Consider the following 21,740-nt stretch of genomic DNA (forward strand, 5'->3'; position numbering starts at 1 on the left):
AATTGTCTAAAGTTTTGTCATAAAAAGGCATTTTCACGCTCAAGACAAGCTGGGAAGCATGGACATTTTTAGAACCTTTCTTTTCACTATTTTTAACTTCTAAAAACTCAAGGTTTTCCTTGTTTGGAATGACATAAAACATTTTTTAAATGTTTGAGAATCATAGCTGTTTTTGACGTTTGTGAGAGCACTAGGATAGTTTGCATTTGGTACATTTAGACCTTCTTAGTGGTTTTCCAATAGTCCTGCAGCTAGTAGTGAGATATAATAAAGGTGTAGGAGCCATTCCAAATAAAGTTAATTGCATATGTTGTGGTATATAGTAAATATTTACCCTATTAAATTGTTTCTTCATATTTCTGTTTTTTTGTAGCTAGCATATTTTTCAAAAGTGTTATTACTGTGAATAGAATATATTTAAAGAAAGGATAAAAGTATGTCTGGGGATATTTATCCATAATTTTTACCTCTAGTTTTTCAGGCACATTAGTTCTAAAAAAGTTAGTTAGCTATAAGTTAGTCAGCTACAAAGTTACCAATATAACAAGAAGGAAGAAGATAGTTGTGAAGATTATTTCAGGGTAGCTGGTAATTGAAAAACTTGAATAAAAAGACAAACACACGTCTCTCAGCTTTTTCTTTGAAATGGTGAATGATAAATGATTGTTATTTGAGTTTGTGCAAATCATAACCTTATCTATTTGTTATGTTTTCTGAGTGTTCAGGTCCACTAAATTTGTTAACTAAATTTTTGTGGGTAAAAATAAATATATGATATTTTTCCCTGCTTCTCAAAATTAAGAACATCTGTGCAGGGAGTGTTCAGGGGTAAAGCTTTATATGTTTATAAAAGATGTTAAGTATGAAAAAAATAAGTATTGGAAGTAGTCCTAAATTTTGATGTGTTTCCCCCTTCATGCCTGTTTTTAAAACTTGATGTAAAATTACTTAAACAAGATCGAAGGGGCACCTGCGTGGCTCAGTGGGTTAAGCATCCAACTCTTGATTTCCACTCAGGTCATGATTTCACAGTAATGGATGGAGCCCCATGTCAGGCTCTGCGCTGACAGCACAAGAGCCTGCTTGGGATTCTGTCCCTATCTCTCTCTCTCTCCACTCCTCCACTGCTCATGCTTTCTCTCTCAAAATAAATAAACTTATAAAAAAAAATTAAAAAGACGGCTTTGAAATTATAAAAAAAACTCAAAGGTTTTCAGATTTCTTTTGAAATAAAAAGATATCACAATGAGATAAAACAATATAGAAAAGAAGAAAAAGCATCACTATTCTTTAGAGGGGAATTGGTAGGGAAAGTTTGTTTCATTATTTATAGATTTGCCATCTCCAGTGATTTTTGTCTCCTATACTACTAATCATTTATTCTAGTCATAAAGAACTCCTTCTGTTATTTGCACACAGATGTTATATTTTTCTAACTACTGGTAGTAGTAGTTGATGTCTTAAAGACTATAAGCTATATTCTTTATATTAAAGAATATAAAATGGCAGTGTAATACAAATTTGATTCTTTCCATTTTTGTTTTCATTTTGTAATATAATCATAATGCGAGGTTTCTCAACCTTAGCACTATTGACATTTGGGGTCAGTTAATTCTTTGTTGTGGGAGGCTCTTCTGTGCATTGTAGGATGTTTAGCATCATCTCTGGCCTTTACCCACATGGTTCTAGTAATAATACTCCCCAGTCATGAAACAAACAATGCCACCAAACATTGCCAGGTGTCCCCTAGGGGGCAAAAGTGACTCCATTTGAGAACCACTGCCATAGTGTATTTACTAAAATTCTTATCATGCTTTCCAGGAGCATAATTTGGAATAAAGCAGTGTACCATTAGTAGCTAGGCACAAAATCAGAACAGAAAAGCTACTAGGCAGTATTTTGGATACCATAAATAAAAAGATCAGAAACAATAAGTACATTTCTTAATCAAAGACTGTATTGTCTGGGTAATTGGTACAGAACAGACTACTGGAAACATTTTAGTGATTACCAAACAGGGAAATAAAATTATTTAATAGCTAGAGAAGTCATTTATGGCTGTTTCTCTTCAATCATTATTTTACGATGTGAAGCAGCAGGATCTGCAGATATTAAAGGACACATGAAGGTCCTTGTAACTATTTTGTGTTACCCCACATCACAGTGATTTTCCATGGTGTTCTAGAATACAAATCTCTCATTCCTTTTGTCATTATGTCTACAACAGGTGATGCCCAGTGCCCTGCTGGGAACATCATTAATCTAACTTCCTCTCCAAAATCTTTGGCATTTGGTATCATGACAAGCACTCAGCAGGCAAGGCAGTTCACAGGGTGTTTTTCAGTTTAAACATATGCCAGAGAAAAAAATTTTTAATGTAGCTCTTTGAGAGATATAGAAAAGCAAAATGATTTCACATTTTATTAAATTGAATATGCAGGAGGGAAAATATACACAAGCCTTAGTTGCCTACATATATTAAGTTTAATGTGCATTTGAAAGCATCTTACCTCAGCTTTACTGAATATTTGTACAAAACCTGAATAGAAATTATTAATAAGGGCAGTTAACATCACTAGACTCCTTAAGATGGTGTCAAGAAGAAGGTAAGACAGGACCAAAGCCTGAATGCTGGGAGAAGACCCTACTCACTAGTTCTGTGTTCTTTTCCTTTACTCTGTGACTTATACCTGCTGTAGGGCAAGGCAGGAAGAGAAAGAAGGGAATAGTATATCTTAATCTTATTTTAAAACCCTGCTTCAGGGCAGGGCACCTGGGTGGCTCAGTCAGTTGAGTGTCTGACTCTTGATTTCAGCTCAGGTCATGATCCCAGGATCATGGGATAGAGCCCTGCGTTGAGCTCAGCTCTGAGCGTGAAGCCTGCTTGGGATTCATTCTCTCTCTCTCTCTCTCTCTCTCTCTCTCTCTCTCTCTCTCTCTCTCTCTCCCCCCCCTCCCCTCTCCCCCTCCCTCCCTCTGTCCTGCTCCCCTACTCTTGTACACACTCTCTAAAAAAAATTAAATAAATAAATAAATCCTGCCTAAAAAAAAAAAAAATCCTGTGAAATGTTAATATTAGATTGGACTTCCAAAAGTAAAATCATGCCATGCTGTGGCCCTTCAAGTGACCCTCTGAACTATATATAGGGGTACTTGGATGGTAGATATATTTAAAAAATATTTTTTTAATGTTTATTTTTGAAAGAAAGAGACAGAGTACAAGCAGGGAGGGGGGCAGAGAGAGAGACACACACACAGAATCTGAAGCAGGCTCCAGGTTCTGAGCTGTCAGCACAGAGCCCGATGCAGGGCTCAAACCCATGAACTATGAGATCATGACCTGAACTGAAGTCGGATGGGCAACCAACTGAGCCACCTAGGCACCCCTGTATGGTAGATCTATAATTTGTTCTTATAACTGGAGATGTTCTTAAAATGCCTAAGACAGTAACAGTAATAGACATAATAGATAACCAGGAAGTAGTGGCTGAATGAATGTATGAAAAGGATGCATCTTGATGTAGAAGTATGCCTTATTGTATAATATAGAAGTATGCCTTATTGTATAATATAAAAAACATTTTTACATCAGTAGAAAAAGACATACACAGAAGGCATGCATCCATCACCCAGCTTGAAAATTATCAACTCATGGCCAGTCTTGTTTCAAATATACTCCACCTACTTTTTCCTTCTCTATTGTTTTGAAGCAAATTCCAAATGTATCACTTTATTCATAAATATTTTGATATCTGTCTCTAAAAGATGAGGGCTCTTTTCTTTTAAAATAACATTATCATGCCTGAAAAATTAAAACAGTTTCTTAATAGCATCCTGTCAGTTTTCACATTTTCAAGTGTCTCATAAACGTCTTTTGAATCAGGACTCACTTTGTGATTATTTGATATATTTCTCAAATATTTTTTAATCTTCAGGTTTCCCCATCTTCTCCTTATTTTCTCCCTTGCAATTTATTTTTTGAAGCACTGGGTTGTTTGTACTGCAATGTTTTCCATAGCCTGGAGTTTGCTGATCATCCTAATAGTGTCACTTACTGAAGTCTCCCTTATATTCCTCTGCCCCCTGTATTTCCTGTAAACTGCTAGTTGGAGCTAAAGACTTAATCAGATTCAGATTTAGTTTTCTTTTTGCAAGTCCAAAAAGAAGGTGGTGGCCAAATCATAGAGCGTTCTTGACTTTTTGCTCAGTACCATGCAAGTTGATTTAGCTAACGTTTGTCGAGTGTTTTCTATGTGCCTAGCAATGTGCTTATGTTCTATGGACATTATGTCATTTAATCATATTTAAGCTTCATAACACTAGTGCATATCCATTTCTGTCTGATGACTAAATTTCTTTAAGAGGGCTAAGGAGGGGCGCCTGGGTGGCTCAGTCGGTTAAGCGGCCGACTTCGGCTCAGGTGGTGATCTCGCGGTCCGTGAGTTCAAGCCCCGTGTCGGGCTCTGTGCTGACAGCTCAGAGCCTGGAGCCTGTTTCAGATTCTGTGTCTCCCTCTCTCTGACCCTCCCCCGTTCATGCTCTGTCTCTCTCTGTCTCAAAAATAAATAAACGTTAAAAAAATTTTTTTTAATAAAAAAAAAAAAAGAGGGCTAAGGAATCTTAAATGCCTTTCAGGCAACCCCTCAGTGTATACACAATTGTCATTTATGTGATTTAATTTAGAATTCTGTCTGAATTTTCTTTTTACTGGATTCATTTAGAGCTATACAAAAATAGCTTGCATTAAATGCATTTTTTATATTTTAATAATAAAGCTCGAAGACCTGTCACTTCACTGTGAATTTGTTGTACTCAAGTTTTTTGGTACTGGAATTCACCAGCTGTTAATCTCACAAAAAGATAGATATCTAAACCACAAATAGGGCCAACAGAATTCAGTATTTCCTGAGTCTCTTTTTCCTTTTCACTCATTGTCTTTTGCAGGTGCACTTAGGTCTCTTTCATCTCTCTCTGCTTTCTTTGCACTGCTCACAGCGCTCACAGTATCCTACTGTTACCCAGGGTGAGAAACTGTCTGGTGATTGCAAAAGCAAAATTAGCTTTTCATTGTTTGTTTACGTATCTTTAATTTATTCTGTTCAGTTATCTCCATACTCCCCAGGTTTACCGTTTATAAAACCAAACCATTGGAGAGCCAAACTCGAAAAGCCAATGTCAAATTATCTTGACCAGCTGACACTTTTGAAGATTAAACTGTCTGATACGTGGTTGATGGAGAAAAGGCAGTAACTGGCCCAAGTTGCAATTAGTTACCAGAGAACTGGAAACAAAACAATGCAAAGAGGGTCCCATTGTGCAGCTTTACAAGCTGACATGCAAAGAGTAATTTATTCTTTATATGTTTTAACCCTTCTTCTCCAGTCATATCTCCTTTAATAGTTGTAACAACTTGTCTCTGAATATGACAGAGAAATAGGAGTGAATGAAAAGGAAGTTTAATTTCTTATTCTGGTTGCACTTCACTATGAGACATTAGACAAATAGCCAAATTCTCTGTCCTTATTTCTTTAAAACAAAATTATTTTTATACTGATTATCCATAAAGAACCTTAAGACTCTTATTTGAATAGTCTCCCATGAGCTCAGAGTGTGTATAGGAATTGTGTCTCTCTACCTGATCTTCCAGGGTGCCCAGGGTAGCATGGTGCACGTGCTCATGCTTCCTAAATGGCTTTCGATGCCCGTGGTATTTGAAAGGTTATACATTTTAAAGGGTATTTTGTTCCCTTTTTCCTTGGCAGAACCGAGGAGCTTCCTTTTCTAAGACCAGTGCTGTTTGGACTCAGTGAAAGTACACTTTGTTCTAGGAGAATTGCCATGTGAAAGCCTAGAATATATATTGAGTTCTTCCAAGAAAGGGGGAAAAATCACGTTCTAGGACAGTGAATACTGACTTGGTGCTGAATGAATGATTGTTATGTGCTCTTTTACTCACAGGCTCGCTTTTCATATGTGCGGATGAAATATCTTTTCTTTTCCTGGTTGGTGGTTTTTGTTGGAAGCTGGATTATATATGTGCAATACTCTACCTATACAGAACTATGCAGAGGAAAGGACTGTAAGAAAATAATAGTAAGTATTTTTTATTTCCTACTATTTAGAAAAACCATATTAATAGGTTATATTAATAATATATTTATACATACTAATAATTATTTTCAAAAAGTAAAAGTTAATTTGACTTTAGAGTTGTGTTGAACCTCTTAGCTTTTTGATGTGACCAAGTTAGTAGGAGTGTTCTGCATCTTGAAAAATCTAAAATTCAGAAAGCTAAATATATAATACAGATTACTGTGAGAGCATCCTCACTGCAGAGGGGTTTCTTTTTAAAATATACTGTAAGTTTAGTTTAATCAGGTAAGTTTTTAAATGTTTATAGAGTATAAAAGTATTATTTACCTTTCTGGAACATATCTTTTAAATAAATGGAGTCACTCTCAAGTACCAAAAATGTACCTGAAAAGCATATAGTGTATTTAGTATTCAGTTTCTATCCTAATGACTAGGTGTGTCTTAGGAAAATTGCTCTATCAGTCTAAGATTTTTAGTAGTAATTATTGGTTATATGTTTGAGGATAAGTAATTTTTTTAATTTTTAAAAAATTTTTAATGTTTATTTATTGTTGAGAGAGAGAGAGAGAGAGAGCTGGGGAGGGCAAAGAGAGAGGGAAACACAGAATCCATGAAGCAGGCTCCAGGCTCTGAGCTGTCTGCACAGAGCCCAACGTGGGGCTCGAACTCATGAATCATGAGATCATGACCTAAGCTGAAGTCAGACGCTTAACCGACTGAGCCATCCAGGAGCCCCTTGTGGATAAGTAAATTTAACTCCTTGTTTTCTGCTAATATTTTCTGATATAAATAATATTAAAACATTGCATCTGAGAATTGTATTTTTGTTAATATGATTGTTGGAATCCCAGTGATTATAACTTATTAATGATTCTGTAGTTATTGAGTGGTTGCTCTTTACCCAGGCCAGTGGTACTAAGTATGTGCATACAGCAGGGAACAAGCTATCATGACCTTGGGAACTTACAGTCTAGCAGGGAAGATGCTGAATACAGTAAGGTAGGATAATTATTACAATAGCAAGCGTTATAGGAACATAAGACAGGGAAACCTGAAGCTTTCCAAAGTTCTAAAGAAATGAAATCAGTTTAACTCTAGCCTTTCTCAATCAAGATAAAAACAACAACAACAACAACAAAAATAACAAAGAAACCTCCTCAGGAGTATTACAGCCTCTGAAATCAGCAAGGGAGGAATCACTAATATAATAAGCAGGGAAATTAATTAGTAAAGACAACTCCCAAGTCAAGTTCAAAGGTGTCCATTGTATATGTCCATTCCAAATGGCCATTCCAGATCCTTGAGGAATTTTAAGATCAGAGGAACCTCTGGGGCCAGGCAATGTATTGCATACTGGTCAGTAATAGTTAAAATAATACTATGAAAGCCTCCCAAGCCCATTTTACAAATAAAGAAATATGTACACCTGAAACTAATGTAACATTGTGTGTCAACTATACTTTAATTATACATGTATACATATATAATATATATTTGAATAAGAGAGAGAAGCACTTGCTTATGATGGTAGAGCCAGACTCTTGGTGCTACCTTATGTTAGAAAAGACTGACAAAATTATAGCTTAATAAAGCTAAGGAAAAAACCCAAAAAAACCTACATGCTCACCTTCAATGAAGAAGAAAGAAGCAGGAGTTATATAATCAATTATAATAACATAAAATAACCAAAATTAAGGACGCTAGGTGGCTCAGTTAGTTGAGCATCCAGCTCTTGATCTTAGCTCAGGTCATGATCTTGTGGGTTCATGGGATTCAGCCCCAAGTTAGGCTTTGCACTAACAGCATGGAACGTGCTTGGGATCCTTTCTCTCCCTCTCTCTCTCTGCCCCTCCCCGCTTGCATGTACTTATTCTGTCTCTCTTTCAAACTAAATAAACTTTATTTATGTATTAATACAATAATATCCAAGTTATAAGGCATATGCTGGTGCATATTCTGTTATTAGTGAATTATAGTTGTATTTTTAATTATTTATGATTATTAATATTTTATTATTGAAGTTTTTAATGATTTTTCCTTTAATTTTACTTTATAATAAACAGAAGAATTCTAGAATAATTTAATAATTCTAATATAGTAATAATTCTAGCATAATTTAATGGTTATCTTATTACAATTTGAAAATAATGAAAACATTTTCTGAGCCTAAAGCATATCTTTTCCCTAAGGCTGGCTTAAAAAAATTGTAGTTTCTCTGCACAATTTGGGAATTATGTTCTTAAATCTTACCAAAACTGGTAGTATTAAGATCAGTAATACTAAGATAGTAGTAATATTTAATAAGAATTGTATGATTAGAACAAAAAAGCAAGCAGAAAAAATATTTTTTAACTATAAAAGCTTCAAAGAGCTAGCAAGATAGTGAGGAGTTACTTGGTCAAGATCTGGGAAAGGATGGTGAACCTAGAGTTGACTGTGTTTGCCTAGGGTATATAACCTAAAATACAGTTTGGAGGAGCTAGGAAGATACAAATCTATTTCAGGTCCTACAAGGATGGGACCTTGGTTTACCATGCTGTGGGCTGATACCCCAAACAGCTGAACCCCGGTAGTAAAGATGAACTAAAAGAACCTCAGATATGTGAGCTGACTTTTGTAGCCTCTTTTTCCCTCAGGGGGTATTGCTGATACTGGGCATGAGCAGTGGTCTGAGAAGTAGGACTGTATACTGGAAGAGAGTTGCTGCTGGGGACAAGAAACCAGCAAGCTTTTGTAGAAAACTAAGAGAGCCTCAAGCATACAGCCAGTTATCCTGTTGGGATATTTGCCAAATCCTAGGGTTTTACAGAATGGGAGGCTAAACATCTCATTGGAAAGCCTTTGAAAAGCAGAGCAGACATTTTGGCAGTCACACAAGATACTGTCTAGAGTTATGAACCTACCCATGGGGGGAAACCCCAATGAATTCCCAGGCTCTCTGTTAAAAACCCTAGAGGGCTATGATAATTTCTTGGAATGGAGATCAGCCAAAAATAGCTTGAGCTTTACTAGAACCGCAGCCTAGCCTCCATTCAGCATAGTCCCTGATTGGGTTAAGATGATCACCTTCCATTCTATCTATCCAAGGGAAGGGAAACCCTCTCTGAAAGCATTATGTAAAGAATTACAGGACATGGCAAAAGACAATGTGACATGATCAAAAACCAAGAGATAAACATGGACAATAGAATCAGATCCACAGATGATCCAGATATTGGAATCATCAAAAAAGGATTTTAAAATAACTGTGTTCCTGTTCAAGTAAATAGGAAGAAAGGTAAAGAAAATAAGTGAAACGATGGATAATTCCAACAGAGAAATGAAATGTATTAAAAAGAATCAGGAAGACAATGTGGCAGTTCCTCAAAAAGTTAAATATAGAATTTACATATGATCAAGAAATTCTGCTTGTGGGTATATACCCAGAAAAATTGAAAGCAGGGACTTAAACAATACTTGCACACCAGTGTTCATAGCAGCATTATTCACAATAGACAAAAGATGGAAACAACTCTGATGTCCATTAATAGATGAATGTATAAACAAAATACATGGAATATTATCTAACGTTTAAAAAGAATACAACATGGATAAACCTCAAAAACATAATGCTAAATGATATAAGACAGACACAAATGGGCAAATATTGTATAATTCCACTTATATGAGGTACATAGAATAACAATTATATATAAATTGGGACAATGGTAAAAGGAATTAAAATGTTTAAGATTCTTTTTTTTTTTTTAATTTTTTTTTTCAACGTTTTTTATTTATTTTTGGGACAGAGAGAGACAGAGCATGAACGGGGGAGGGGCAGAGAGAGAGGGAGACACAGAATCGGAAACAGGCTCCAGGCTCCGAGCCATCAGCCCAGAGCCCGACGCGGGGCTCGAACTCACGGACCGCGAGATCGTGACCTGGCTGAAGTCCGACGCTTAACCAACCGCGCCACCCAGGCGCCCCAAAATGTTTAAGATTCTTATCATATGGCAGAGTAGAGTAAAAGTATCAACGAGTTAATATCAATTAGTCTATTAATATCAATTAATTAATGAAATATCACTCAATTAACTTTAGACTTTGTTGGAGTATCTGGGTGGCTCAGTCGTTTAAGCATCTGACTTTGGCTCAGGCCATGATCTCACAGTTCGTGAGTTTGAGCCTCACATCGGGCTCCCTGCTGTCAGCACAGAGCCTGCTTTGGATCCTCTGTCCCCCTGTCTCTGTCCCTCCCCCACTCGTGCCCTCTCTCTCTCTCAAAAATAAATAAACATTAAAAAAAAAAAAAAAAAAACTTTAGGCGCACCTGGATGGCTCAGTTGGTTAAGTGTCCGACTCTTGATTTCAGCTTGGGTCATGATCTCATGGTTCATGAGTTCGAGCCCCACATTGGGCTCTGTGCTGATGATGAGCCTCTCTCTCTCTCTCCCTCTCTCTCTGCTCCTCCCCTGTTCTCTCTCTCTAAAAAACTAAAAAAATTTTTTTTTAACTTTAGACTTTGTTGATCAAAATATGCACATTGTTATTTCTAGGATAGCCTCTGGAATAGAAAAAGAGTGTATCGTTTCCAAACTAATAATGAAAAATGGAATAATAAAAGAATACTCAGTTCTAAAGAAAGCAAGAAAGTAAAGAACATATAGACAGTAGAAGTACAGAGTACAGACAGTAGAAGTACAGAATACATTACAAGATGATAGATGTCACAAATTGAATTCCCTGGGAAACAGATTCAGAGACTGAGATTTGCCTGAAGGATGTTTATTGGGGTGGGCTTTTGAGATTAACATCTGTAGGGGAGGGAGGAAACAGGATAGACCAGAGAAGTTAAACTGCAATACAGTGGTAACAAAGACCTCAGTCGATTCTACAGGGTCCAGGCATCTATACCTTGTCACTGATCAGTCATTGAATACAGTTTTCTACCTTCTTCTGTCCTCCCTTAAGGGGATATGACCTTGGATAAGGCTGTATTCTAAGGCTGAGGATAAGTCCCAAAGAAAGATTCAGCTGAGAGCTGTTGACTACTTACATGCCTAATAAGGGAATGAGTACTCTTGTTCTGGACAAGATATGGGTGGTTTACCATGGCACTGGCTGTAGTATATTTAAACCCAAATATATTGGTAATTGCATTAAATGTAAGTGGACCAAATGCTTCAGTTAAAAGACAAAGATTATCATACTATACTAAAATTAAAAAAACAGGGGCGCTTGAGTGGCTCAGTTGGTTGAGTGTCTGACTCTTGATTTTGGCTCGGGTCATGATACCAGGTAATGGGATTGAGTCCCACATTGGGGCTCCACACTGCTTAATATTCTCTCTCTCTCTCTCTCTCTGCCCCTCTCCCCCACTCACACACACTCTCTCTCAAAAACAAATAAACAATGATATTTACAAGAGAAACATCTAACATATAAAGATGCAGATGGATTGAAAGAAAAAGAACAGGAAAACCATTCAGGCAAATATGCAAATTATAAAAAAAGGGGGGTGTTTAAAGGAAAACCTATAGCTATATATATTCACGTAAGTTTCAAATTATACAGACTATACCTCTTTTTAGAGTCTAAATCAGCCTTTACTGGCTTGAAATGTAATACCTTTTAAATTTGTTTCTTCTGTGTTTTAATTTTACAATATTTGCATATGTAATTGTCTGGCCTTTTCACAACCTTTGGCAATATCCACACATACTTTTTTTGGTCCTGGTAATTCCTGTTTTGAAATGTAGAGTCTAAACTGATTGTCTCTCTCCCTCTGTATTACTGCATAGACTGTTCTCCTATTTAAATGGACTGAACTGAACCAGAATATATAATAAGATGGCTAATTTTCAATTTGGTTATAAAAATATAAAGCTACATTACCTCAAAACCACATTTAGCAAAAACATGGTTGCCAAAGGATTTGTAGTATATAAACTCTGAACAGATTTACTCCAAAATCTTCTATTTCATCTTTGTGAAGGAAGATTATAAAGAAATACAGAGTGCTCTAGTTCTGGACAAGAAGATCCCAAAGAAGTCCTACAAACATTACTTGCTTAAGTTTAACAATGTGGGTTCTTTCCTTCCCTGTGTAAATTGACAGTTTGACTTCTAAATTTTCTCTAGTTATTTTTTTCCTGTTTTTAATCATTTAATACTTATATTCAAGGTAATTACTATCCAATAACAATCATATAAAAATAAACCCATTTTAAAAGAAGTATCAGTTAACAAATATTTTTTGAACACCTACTACATGTCAGTCATTATTCTAGGTGTGGTGATTTAGGGTAAGCAAGATATAGAGTCCATGTTTTAAGGAGCTTACAGTATAGTTGAATATGTATAATAAAAACAAAAATACACAACAACTTTAGGGACTAAGAAGTGTAATAAGAAAGGATATAATAGCAATATTTTGTAGAGAATGGCTAGGGCATGCTACCTTAACTAGGGTAACTGGGAAAGTCTTCCCTGAGAAGATGGCATTTTGATTAGAACTTGATGAGAAGGAAGCAATTACATGAATATCTGGGCAAAAAGCATTTTTAAAAAAAGGACCATAAGTGCAAATGCCCAAGAGGGAGCAAGCTTGGGAAATATGATTGATTTCATGAGTAATTTATGAAAATCTGCCTCATTACTTTAGTCATTTCATGTACATTTTATTTATTTTTTGTTTTTTAATATTTATTTTTGGGGAGAGCACAAGCAGGGCAAGGGCAGAGAGAGGAGGATCTGAAGTGGACTCTGTGCTGAAAGGCTGACAGGAGCAAGCCAGTTGTGGGGCTCAAACTCACAAACCATGAGATCATGACCTGAGCTGAAGTCAGACACTCAACCGACTGAGCCAGCCAAGTGCCCCTAGTCATTTCCTGTACATTTTAAAATCTTGGATATTGATGGTACAATTCATCAAGTATTGGGAACTTCTTGATTATAAGTAGTTCAACCATATTATGTTAGTCTATTGGAGAAAATCCTAGGCTGGAGTCAAAGTACCAGACTTCTTTCTTGTAGTGTACTATATGACTTCGAGTAAGTGACTTCATTTCATTGACTTGCTATTAAGTTCATTCATTGTACAGGTGGGAGAACTACCCTGGCCTTGCCCTACCCACATCACAGATTTTATGGACATAAAGTAGAACTGAACCAGTTACAATGGCTTTCTATTACTGAATGATACTGTAACATATCTATTGAATATAGAGAAGGTTCTCAAGTCTTTGACTTGATTCCATTTGGCCTGGGGCAAGTACCTTAATATTTGATATTGCTATAACTATAACATTGTAATTCAGAAATTTCTCCAGAAGATTGCCCTGGCTGTTCCATTCAGAGCATTGCTTCCAAGCTGAGATCACTGTTTAGAAGTTAAATATCATAGGTGACCAATAGAATGTGATAAGCAGTTTATTTATATTTAAGAATCACAGTCTATCTTGTCCTACACAGCTTTCTTCTTCTCTGTATGTACTTATCTTTTTCCCTCTCTCTTTCCGTTTGTATATGAGAGGTCATAGCTATTATAGTGGTTAAGAGCATAAGCATTGGAATAAATGAGCTTCAGGCTTGAGTTCCAGCTTTGCCATTCCTTAGCTGGATAGCTTTTTCTTAACCTCTGTAAAGTGGGGATTAGTAATACTGTTGTCTCATCAGGTGATTGTGAGGATAAAATGAGCTTATGTATTGAAAGGCTTAACACTGTGCCTGGCCCACAGTACTCAGTAAATCATCATTAGTATTGTTTTCTCAAGTTTATGCCTTTGAATCTGACTGGGAAGATAGCACGCACACACACACACACATACACACACACTCATATTATATGATCAGTTATATCAATCAAGGTTCAAGGAGAGAAGCAGAACCCAAAGAAATATATAGTAAGGGGCACCTTGGTGGCGTAGTCAGTTGAGTGTCCAACTCTTGATTACAGCTCAGGTCATGATCCCAGGGTCATGGGACCTAGCCGTGTGTGGGGCTCCATGCTGAATGTGGAGCCTGCTTAAGATTCTGTCCTCTCCCCCACTCATATGCGTGCGCACGCGCGCTCTCTCTTTCTTTCTCTCTCTCTCTTTCTCAAAGAGAAAAAAATTAAAAAAAAAATTTTTACACTTATTTATTTTTAAGAAACAGAGTGAAACAAAGCATGAGCGGGGGAGGAGCAGAGAGAGAAGGAGACACAGAATCTGAAGCAGGCTCCAGGCTCTGAGCAAGCGGTCAGCACAGAGCCTGATGCGGGGCTGGAACCCACGAACTGTGAGATCATGACCTGAGCCGAAGTCGGACGCTCAACCGACTGAGCCACCCAGGCACCCCCTTTTTTTTAAGTTTTTTTTTTTTGAAAAAGAAATTTTTTAAAGGTTTAGGGGTTCCTACGTGGCTCAGTTGGTTAAGCGTCGGACTTTGGCTCAGGTCATGATCTCACAGTTCCTGGGTTTGAGTCCTGCATTGGGCTCTCTGATCCTCTGTCACTGTCTCTCTGCCCCTCCCCAGCGCCCCCTCTCTCTCTTTCTCAACATAAATAAATAAACTTAAAAAAAAAAAAACTATCACAAGAAAAAGAATGTTTAACTATGTGTGGTAATGGATGGTAACTAGAATTACTGTGATGATTATTTCACAGTATATGCAAATACCAAATCATTCTGTGGTACACCTTAAACTAGGATAATGTTACATGTCAGTTATATCTCAGTTTTTTTAAAAAAGAGATTTATTACAAGGAATTGACTTACCCAGTTGCGGGAGCTGGCTAGACGAGGCCGAAATCCATAGGGTAGATTGTCAGAACTTCTTGGGCATGGGTTGAAGTTGCTGTCCACTGACAGCATTTCTTCTTCATCAGAGGAGCCTCAATAATTCTCTAAAGGTCTTTCAACTAATTGAATCAGGCCCACCCAGATTATCTGGTATAACCTCTCCTAAAAGCAGTTGATCACAGGCTTCAGTTATATCTACAAAATACCTTCCCAGCAACACCTAGATTATTGTTTGCTTCATTAACTGGGGACTGTAGCCTGGTCAAGTTGATACATCCAAAGACCATCAGATTGGATTAAAATGATTTAGTTGGGAGGCACCTGGCTGGCTCAGTTGGTGGAGTGTGTGACTCTTGATCCCAGCATTATGAGTTCAAGCCCCACATTGGGTGTAGACATTACTTAAATAAATAAGTAAATCTTTTAAAAAATAAAATAATAAAATGATTTAGTTTGTACCAGAGATAGTTGTACTGCACCAGTTTAAAGAAAGAAGGCTTCAATGAACACACATCTCTGTGGGTAGAATAGTAGAGAAAGGCTTCATAGAGGATGTAGAAACTTCTGTAGGCCTTCTAGAATAGAAAGAATTAGGTGGGTTCTTGAGGAATGTCTTTCTCCTTGTAATTAGAAATCAGGCTTGCTTTAGTACTTTTATCCCAAAGAGCAATTTGATGATTAACATTAGATCTGAGAATTCCCAGAACATGCATTAGTAGCCACTGAACCACAGCCTTGGTTGTTGGGCCGTTTGGCTGCCCATAAATTAATAGATCTTCCTCTTTTGTCTTTTCATAGTAAATTTAAAACACAAACCTAGAATGTGGAACAAATTAGATATGTATTTCATATAAATTATATACTATGTGTGAATTAGTCTAATTTAGTAATCAAGTATATTTCTCATAATTTCAACATTGGAAATCAGTATAGAGCATTAGTATTATTTACCTGAGATGTTTTCTCTAATCAGTGGATAATTTTTATTAAAAGATGTTATAAAGTTAATGTGTTTCTTATCTAAAGTTCCAGGAAGCTAGGAGCTAAAACTGGAATTAATTTCACACATTGTATATTGATTTGCAATTTGAATTAAAGTTTCTTGTGTTCAGTTTTTAGTAATAGTGTGATACTATCCACTGTTATATCCATTATTTAGAACTTGATTCCAGTGAACTGCATAACAGGCTTTTAAATAGTAGGCTTTTAAAACTTTGAGAAGAAAACGCAGTGGGGGTGGTTTACCAGGAGAAGCCAAGGTTAACTTGGTGGATGTTGTAAGCACTGAGAACGGTTCTGCTCTTCTTTGTTTAAAGGCAGCTCTCTCTGAAACTGAGGGGGCAACCACTAACTCACCCTAATTAGATGCTCTTGGAAGGATCTGTTTTTTTCCAGTTGTGCTTTTTTCTTTTATCCACCAAGCTAATTAGAATATGTTGTATAGTTCATTGTACATTTTCTCTGATTACAGAAATCACTAATTCACTCATTATTTCAGCAAGTTCTACTTGGTGCCTAGTCATAAAGGAATTTTTCACTGTTTGTGTAGTTTTCTGCCTTCTTTAAAAAAGAAAAAAAGAGTAAGGACAGGGAGAGAAATTTTCCTTCCATGTAATTTTCAGGACAACACTGTTTAATATTGGTATTTCTGACATATTCCTCAATGATGGAGAGTGTTGGTTTTGAGGTTCTATCTGCATAGTAATGAGGAATCACTCACTGCCATGCTGGTGAACTTTTGTGAGTATTACTTGAGCATGTGCTTTAAAGTGGAAGCAATAAAAGATAAGGAGCCCCTGAATTTTATTACAGTCTCTTTAAAGATCTAATTTCTAGAAATAATGGTTTGTTGCTTAAAACAACTAGCTTAACATATATGAAAGTTAGGATATTTAGAACTATGTTTTCAATTAGATAGTGATACATAACGATTTCATTTAGCTTTGCATTTGCTTAGGATAAATTATTATATGACTCTAGAGGTTCATTTTGTGTTGTTATCCTCTGTTTTTAAAATATATGGAATGAATCCACTTGGAACATACTGTCTTCAGAGTAGAAGCGTAATTTTTTCCTTTTAAGAAAAGTATAATTTTCTTGTATGTCAACTTGAGTTAGATTACCAATCTCTTCCTGGTGAATTTACAGAAAAATATTTACTAAACAAGTGTATTTCAAGTTTTAACAAACATAAGCCCTATTCTAGGGGTAATGTTACTGTTTAGATTATAGTAGCATTTCTGGTGACCTTCGTGTGTTAATGCTGCGCTCTCTTATATCATGTGATGGTCACTGTAATCCTGAAACAGGTGGTATTGTTACCATTAGCATAATTCCTGAGAAGCAATAAAGAGACTAAGGGTTAAAGCCAGTTTAGAGGAAACAAGCCAGCAGGGCAACTGGCTGGCTCAGTTGGTGGACCAAATTACTCTTGATCTCGGGGTTGTGAGTTCAAGCCCCATGTTGGGTGTAGAGATTACAAAAATAAAGATTTTTTAGAAGAAACAAGCCAGCAATAAACACCATGATATTTTAGTTACATGCTTACCAGTATTTGCTAGAACTGGGAGATACAGAGATAACACATGTCCCCTCCCTGAAGATGCTTACAGACTACTAGAGGATATGGAAAAATAAACAAGAAGCACATAATTGAGACTGGGAGTAGGGTTGCTAAATTTAGCAAAACAGACAAACACAAAAACAGGATGCCCAGTTAGATTTGAATTTAACTTAAAAATGAGTTTCTTTTTTGAGTGTAAGTATATCCCAACTATTGCCAATAAACAACTAATATTTTTTCAATATAAGTATGTCCCCTGTGATATTTTACTGGGAAGTCGGAGAACATCCCAGAAGACTCCTTGGAAGAGGTTATATCTTAGCTGAATTTTGAAGAATCAGGCATTGCAAGCAGGAGGAGGCTTGTGCACGGCTACATTCAGATAGGAAAGAATGCTACATTCCAGGAACTGCCTGGCTAGAGCAGAGTATGAGGAGCAATTTACGGAGGTCACAATAGCAGAGTCAAAATCATAAAAGACCATTTACGTCCTATTGAGGAGTTTGCCTTCCATCCTCAGGGCAGTATAAAGTCAACAGAAGTTTTTAAGCAGGGAAGTAAGTGGTCAGATTTATGTTTCAGAAGAATTTCACCAATTGTGGTAGAGAGGGTGGGCTGGATAGGAGATGCCACAGGAAGGGAGACCAGTTTTATGGTTGTTGTAGTAATCCAGGGACAAAGCAGTCAGGATTTAAATCATGGCGTTAGTGGTGGAAATGGAGGGGGGAAAATCGTTTCAAAGATATTAAGGAAATAATTTGATTTCCAGCACTTGGTGACCAATTGAATGTGGGGGGAACAGGGAAGAAGGAGAAGTTTAAGACAACTCACTGTTTATTCCTTCAGATGCATGGGTGATGGCACCTTTCAGTGACATAGGGAATAAAAGCTTAAGTTTGGATAAGAGGAAATAAGAGTTGACAGCAAGTATAGACTGCTGTTTCTAGGAACTGTGCTGGGAAATCGGTCAGTTTTGATTTGGTTTAAATTTTTTTTAATTGTGGTAAAGTATACAGAACATAACATTTACTGTATTTTTAAATGTGTACTTATTTATTTTGATGGGGGAGGGGCAGAGAAAGGGACAGAAAGAACCCTAAGCAGGCTCAGAGCTGTCAGCATTGAGCCTGACTCCAGGCTCTATCTCACTAATGGTGACATCATGACCTGAGCTGAAATTGAGAATTGGATGCTTAACTGACTGAGCCATTCAGGTGCCCCTAACATTTACCATCTTAATCATTTTTTGTTTGTTTGTTTTTCATTACCTTTTTTCAGCTTTACTGATGTATAATTGACAAAATTGTAAGATTTTTAAGGGTGCAATGTAGTGATTTGATATACATACACATTCGGAAAGGATTCCCTCCCTTGAGTTAAATAGCACATCCATTACTTCACATATTTACCTTTTTTTTGGGGGGGGTGAAAACATTTAAGTCCTAATCTCAACAGATTTCATTTATACAATGCAGCATTATAAACTACAGCCACCATGTTATTCATTAGATCTTCAGACCTTATTCATCATCTAACTGAACATTTGTATTGTTTTACCAATCTCTCCCTATTTTCCACACCCCCCAGCCCATGGTGACCACTTTCCTACTTCGTTTCTAGGATCTTGACTTTTTTTTAAAAAAAATGTTTATTTTGAGAGAGAGACAGAGTAGGGGAGGGTCAGAAAGAGAGGGAGAGAGAATCCCAAGCAGACTCCGTGCTGTCAGCACAAAGCCCGACCTGGGGTTGGATCTCACCAGCTGTGAAATCGTGACCTGAACTGAAATCAAGAGCTGGATGCTCAACTGACTAAGCCACCCAGGCACCCTGACTTTTTTTTTTTTAATTCTACATATATGTGATACCATACAGTATTTGTCTTTCTCTGTCTGACTTATTTCACTTAGCATAATGCCTTCCAGATTCGTCCATGTTGTCACAACTGATAGAATTTCCATATTTTTTAAAGGCTGAATAATATTTCGTTGTGTGTGTATATGTATATATATGAATTAATAAAATGTGTGTATGTATATATTTATGCATATATATATACATATTTGTGTATGTATACCTATGTGTGTGTGTGTGTATATATATATGTGTATATATATATATGTATATATATGTATACATACACCGCTCTCCCCCACATTTTCTTTATTTGTCCATCATTGGACGAATATTTTTTTTATAAGACAGGTTCTTCTTCTTTTTTTGTTTTTCAATTTTGTTTTAAGTAATCTCTACACCCAACGTGGTGCTTGAACTTATGACCCCAAGATCAAGAGTCACATGCTCTATAGACTGAGCCAGCAAGGTGAACCTACTTAGATTGTTTCCATACTCTGGCTGTTGTGAATAGTGCTGCAATGAACATGAACAGGTATCTCTTTGAGACAATAATTTCATTTTCTTTGTATATATACCCAGAAGTCAGATTGCTGGATCATATGGTAGTTCAATTTTTAATTTCTTACAAAACCTCCATACTGTTTTCCACAGTGCATTGTAACCATTTTTAAGTGTATAGTTCAGTAGTGTTAAGTATATTCATGGCTGTGAAACCAGTCTCCATAAACATTTTCATCTTGCAAACCTAAAACTCTATACCCATTAAACAAGAACTTCCCATTTTCCCTCCTCCCCAACCCCTGGCAACTACCATTCTACTCACCATTTCCATGAGTGTGTCTACTTTAGATACCTCATAAAAGTGAAATCGCACAGTACTTGTCATTTTGTGCCTGGCTTATTTCACTTCGTATAATATCTTTAGGGTTCCTCCATACTGTAGCATGTTTCAGAGTTTCCTTACTTTTTAAGGTTGAATAATATTAAGGTTGTACATATATACCACGATTTGTTTATCCATCATCCATGAGTGGACCCTCGGGTTGCTTCTAACTTTTGGCTGAGAAATTGTTTTAAATTGACCTCATCCAGTTTGGTTATGCACACTCCTTAGATTCTGTTTTGAAAGATAAGGGTAGCTACTGAAAATATTTGCTCCAGGTGAGTATTAACTATTCCCGCACCACCATATTACTGGATTATAAAATCTGAAGCAGGCTCCAGGCTGTCAGCACAGAGCCCAACGTGAGGCCCAAACTCACGGACCGTGAGATCATGACCTGAGCCAAAGTCAGCACTTAACCGACTGAGCCACCCAGGTGCCCCTATAATGATGTGATTTCTGCTACACATATAGGCATTTATTCAGCCCATTTTTATTTGTAAGCAGTCACAAAACTTTTAATATAATCAGTCTGTAAATTTATTAAAGTTTTTATTCTGTCCTTTTCAGTATTCTATTTGCATGAAAGATTTACTCAAAGCAGAAGCAATGATACTCCAGAGACAAGCTTCTGTTACCCTTATAATTAGCGTCAGGCAACTAGAAATTCTGAGCCAGTGATTCTTAAAATGTGGTCTCTTTGACCAGCAGCATTAGTATCGCTTCTTGGAAACTTGCTGCAAATGCAGATTTTCAGCCTCACCGAGAACTAAATGAGTCAGAAACTGACATCTGGGTCCATCTTTCTGTGTTTTAGGTTTTTTTAATGTTTATTTATTTTTGAGACCGAGAGAGACAGAGCATAAATGGGGGAGGGATGGAGAAAGGGAGACACAGAATCCAAAGCAGGCTCCAGGCTCCGAGCTCTGAGCTGTCAACACAGAGCCGGATGTGGGGCTCGAATTCACGGACTGTGAGATCATGACCTAAGTGGAAGTCGGGTGCTTAACCGACTGAGCCACCCAGGCGCTGCCCCCTCCCCCATCTTTCTGTGTTTTAACACAAACTTCAAGAGATCTAAATCTCCCTAAAGTTTGAGAATCTCTGTTGTAAAACTGTTAACTCCAAGTACTTCTTTTTACCCCCATTATGAAAAGATAAGGAATATTTCATATTTTAGCCAATCCAAATATTTTAAATACCTTCAATTTCACCATAGATAGTCCATTTCTAACATTCATTCACTACGATATTTAACAAGCTAAAAATTTCGCCAATATGATCCTAATTTGGTAATTAATAAAATCCCCCAAATGGGTCAATCTTAGTCAAGATGTGGACAATAGAAGCATGTATTACCTTGGAGCATGTGCTTCCTTATTACCTGACTGGGACTCTTGTGGAGCCCCTATACATTCCTGGACTAAAAACAAAAATATCACACTGTGTACACTGAATAATTTTAAAGTATATTACAGATGTTATAACAGAAGGGAAGGAAAGAGTTGAGAGGGTTCTTGTGTGTGTGTGTTTGTGTGTGTGTGTGTGCATATGCATACATGTAGGGAGAGGAAAAGAGAGTCTA

At 36.8% G+C, this 21,740-nt stretch overlaps 1 protein-coding gene across 1 annotated transcript in view; it reads left to right on the plus strand.

Annotated features, from left to right (window-relative positions):
- DIPK1A (divergent protein kinase domain 1A) overlaps positions 1 to 21,740 on the plus strand; it is a 106,315-nt gene that overhangs the window by 66,625 nt on the left and 17,950 nt on the right. The window contains exon 2 of the mRNA XM_019437943.2: positions 5,959 to 6,093. Coding sequence (XP_019293488.1) covers positions 5,959 to 6,093 — 135 coding nt within the window. The remainder of the gene's footprint in view (positions 1 to 5,958; positions 6,094 to 21,740) is intronic.

This window comes from Panthera pardus, unplaced genomic scaffold (genome assembly GCF_024362965.1).
Source record: "Panthera pardus isolate Hobbes unplaced genomic scaffold, ASM2436296v1 HiC_scaffold_11, whole genome shotgun sequence".
Classification (NCBI taxonomy): Eukaryota; Metazoa; Chordata; class Mammalia; order Carnivora; family Felidae; genus Panthera; species Panthera pardus.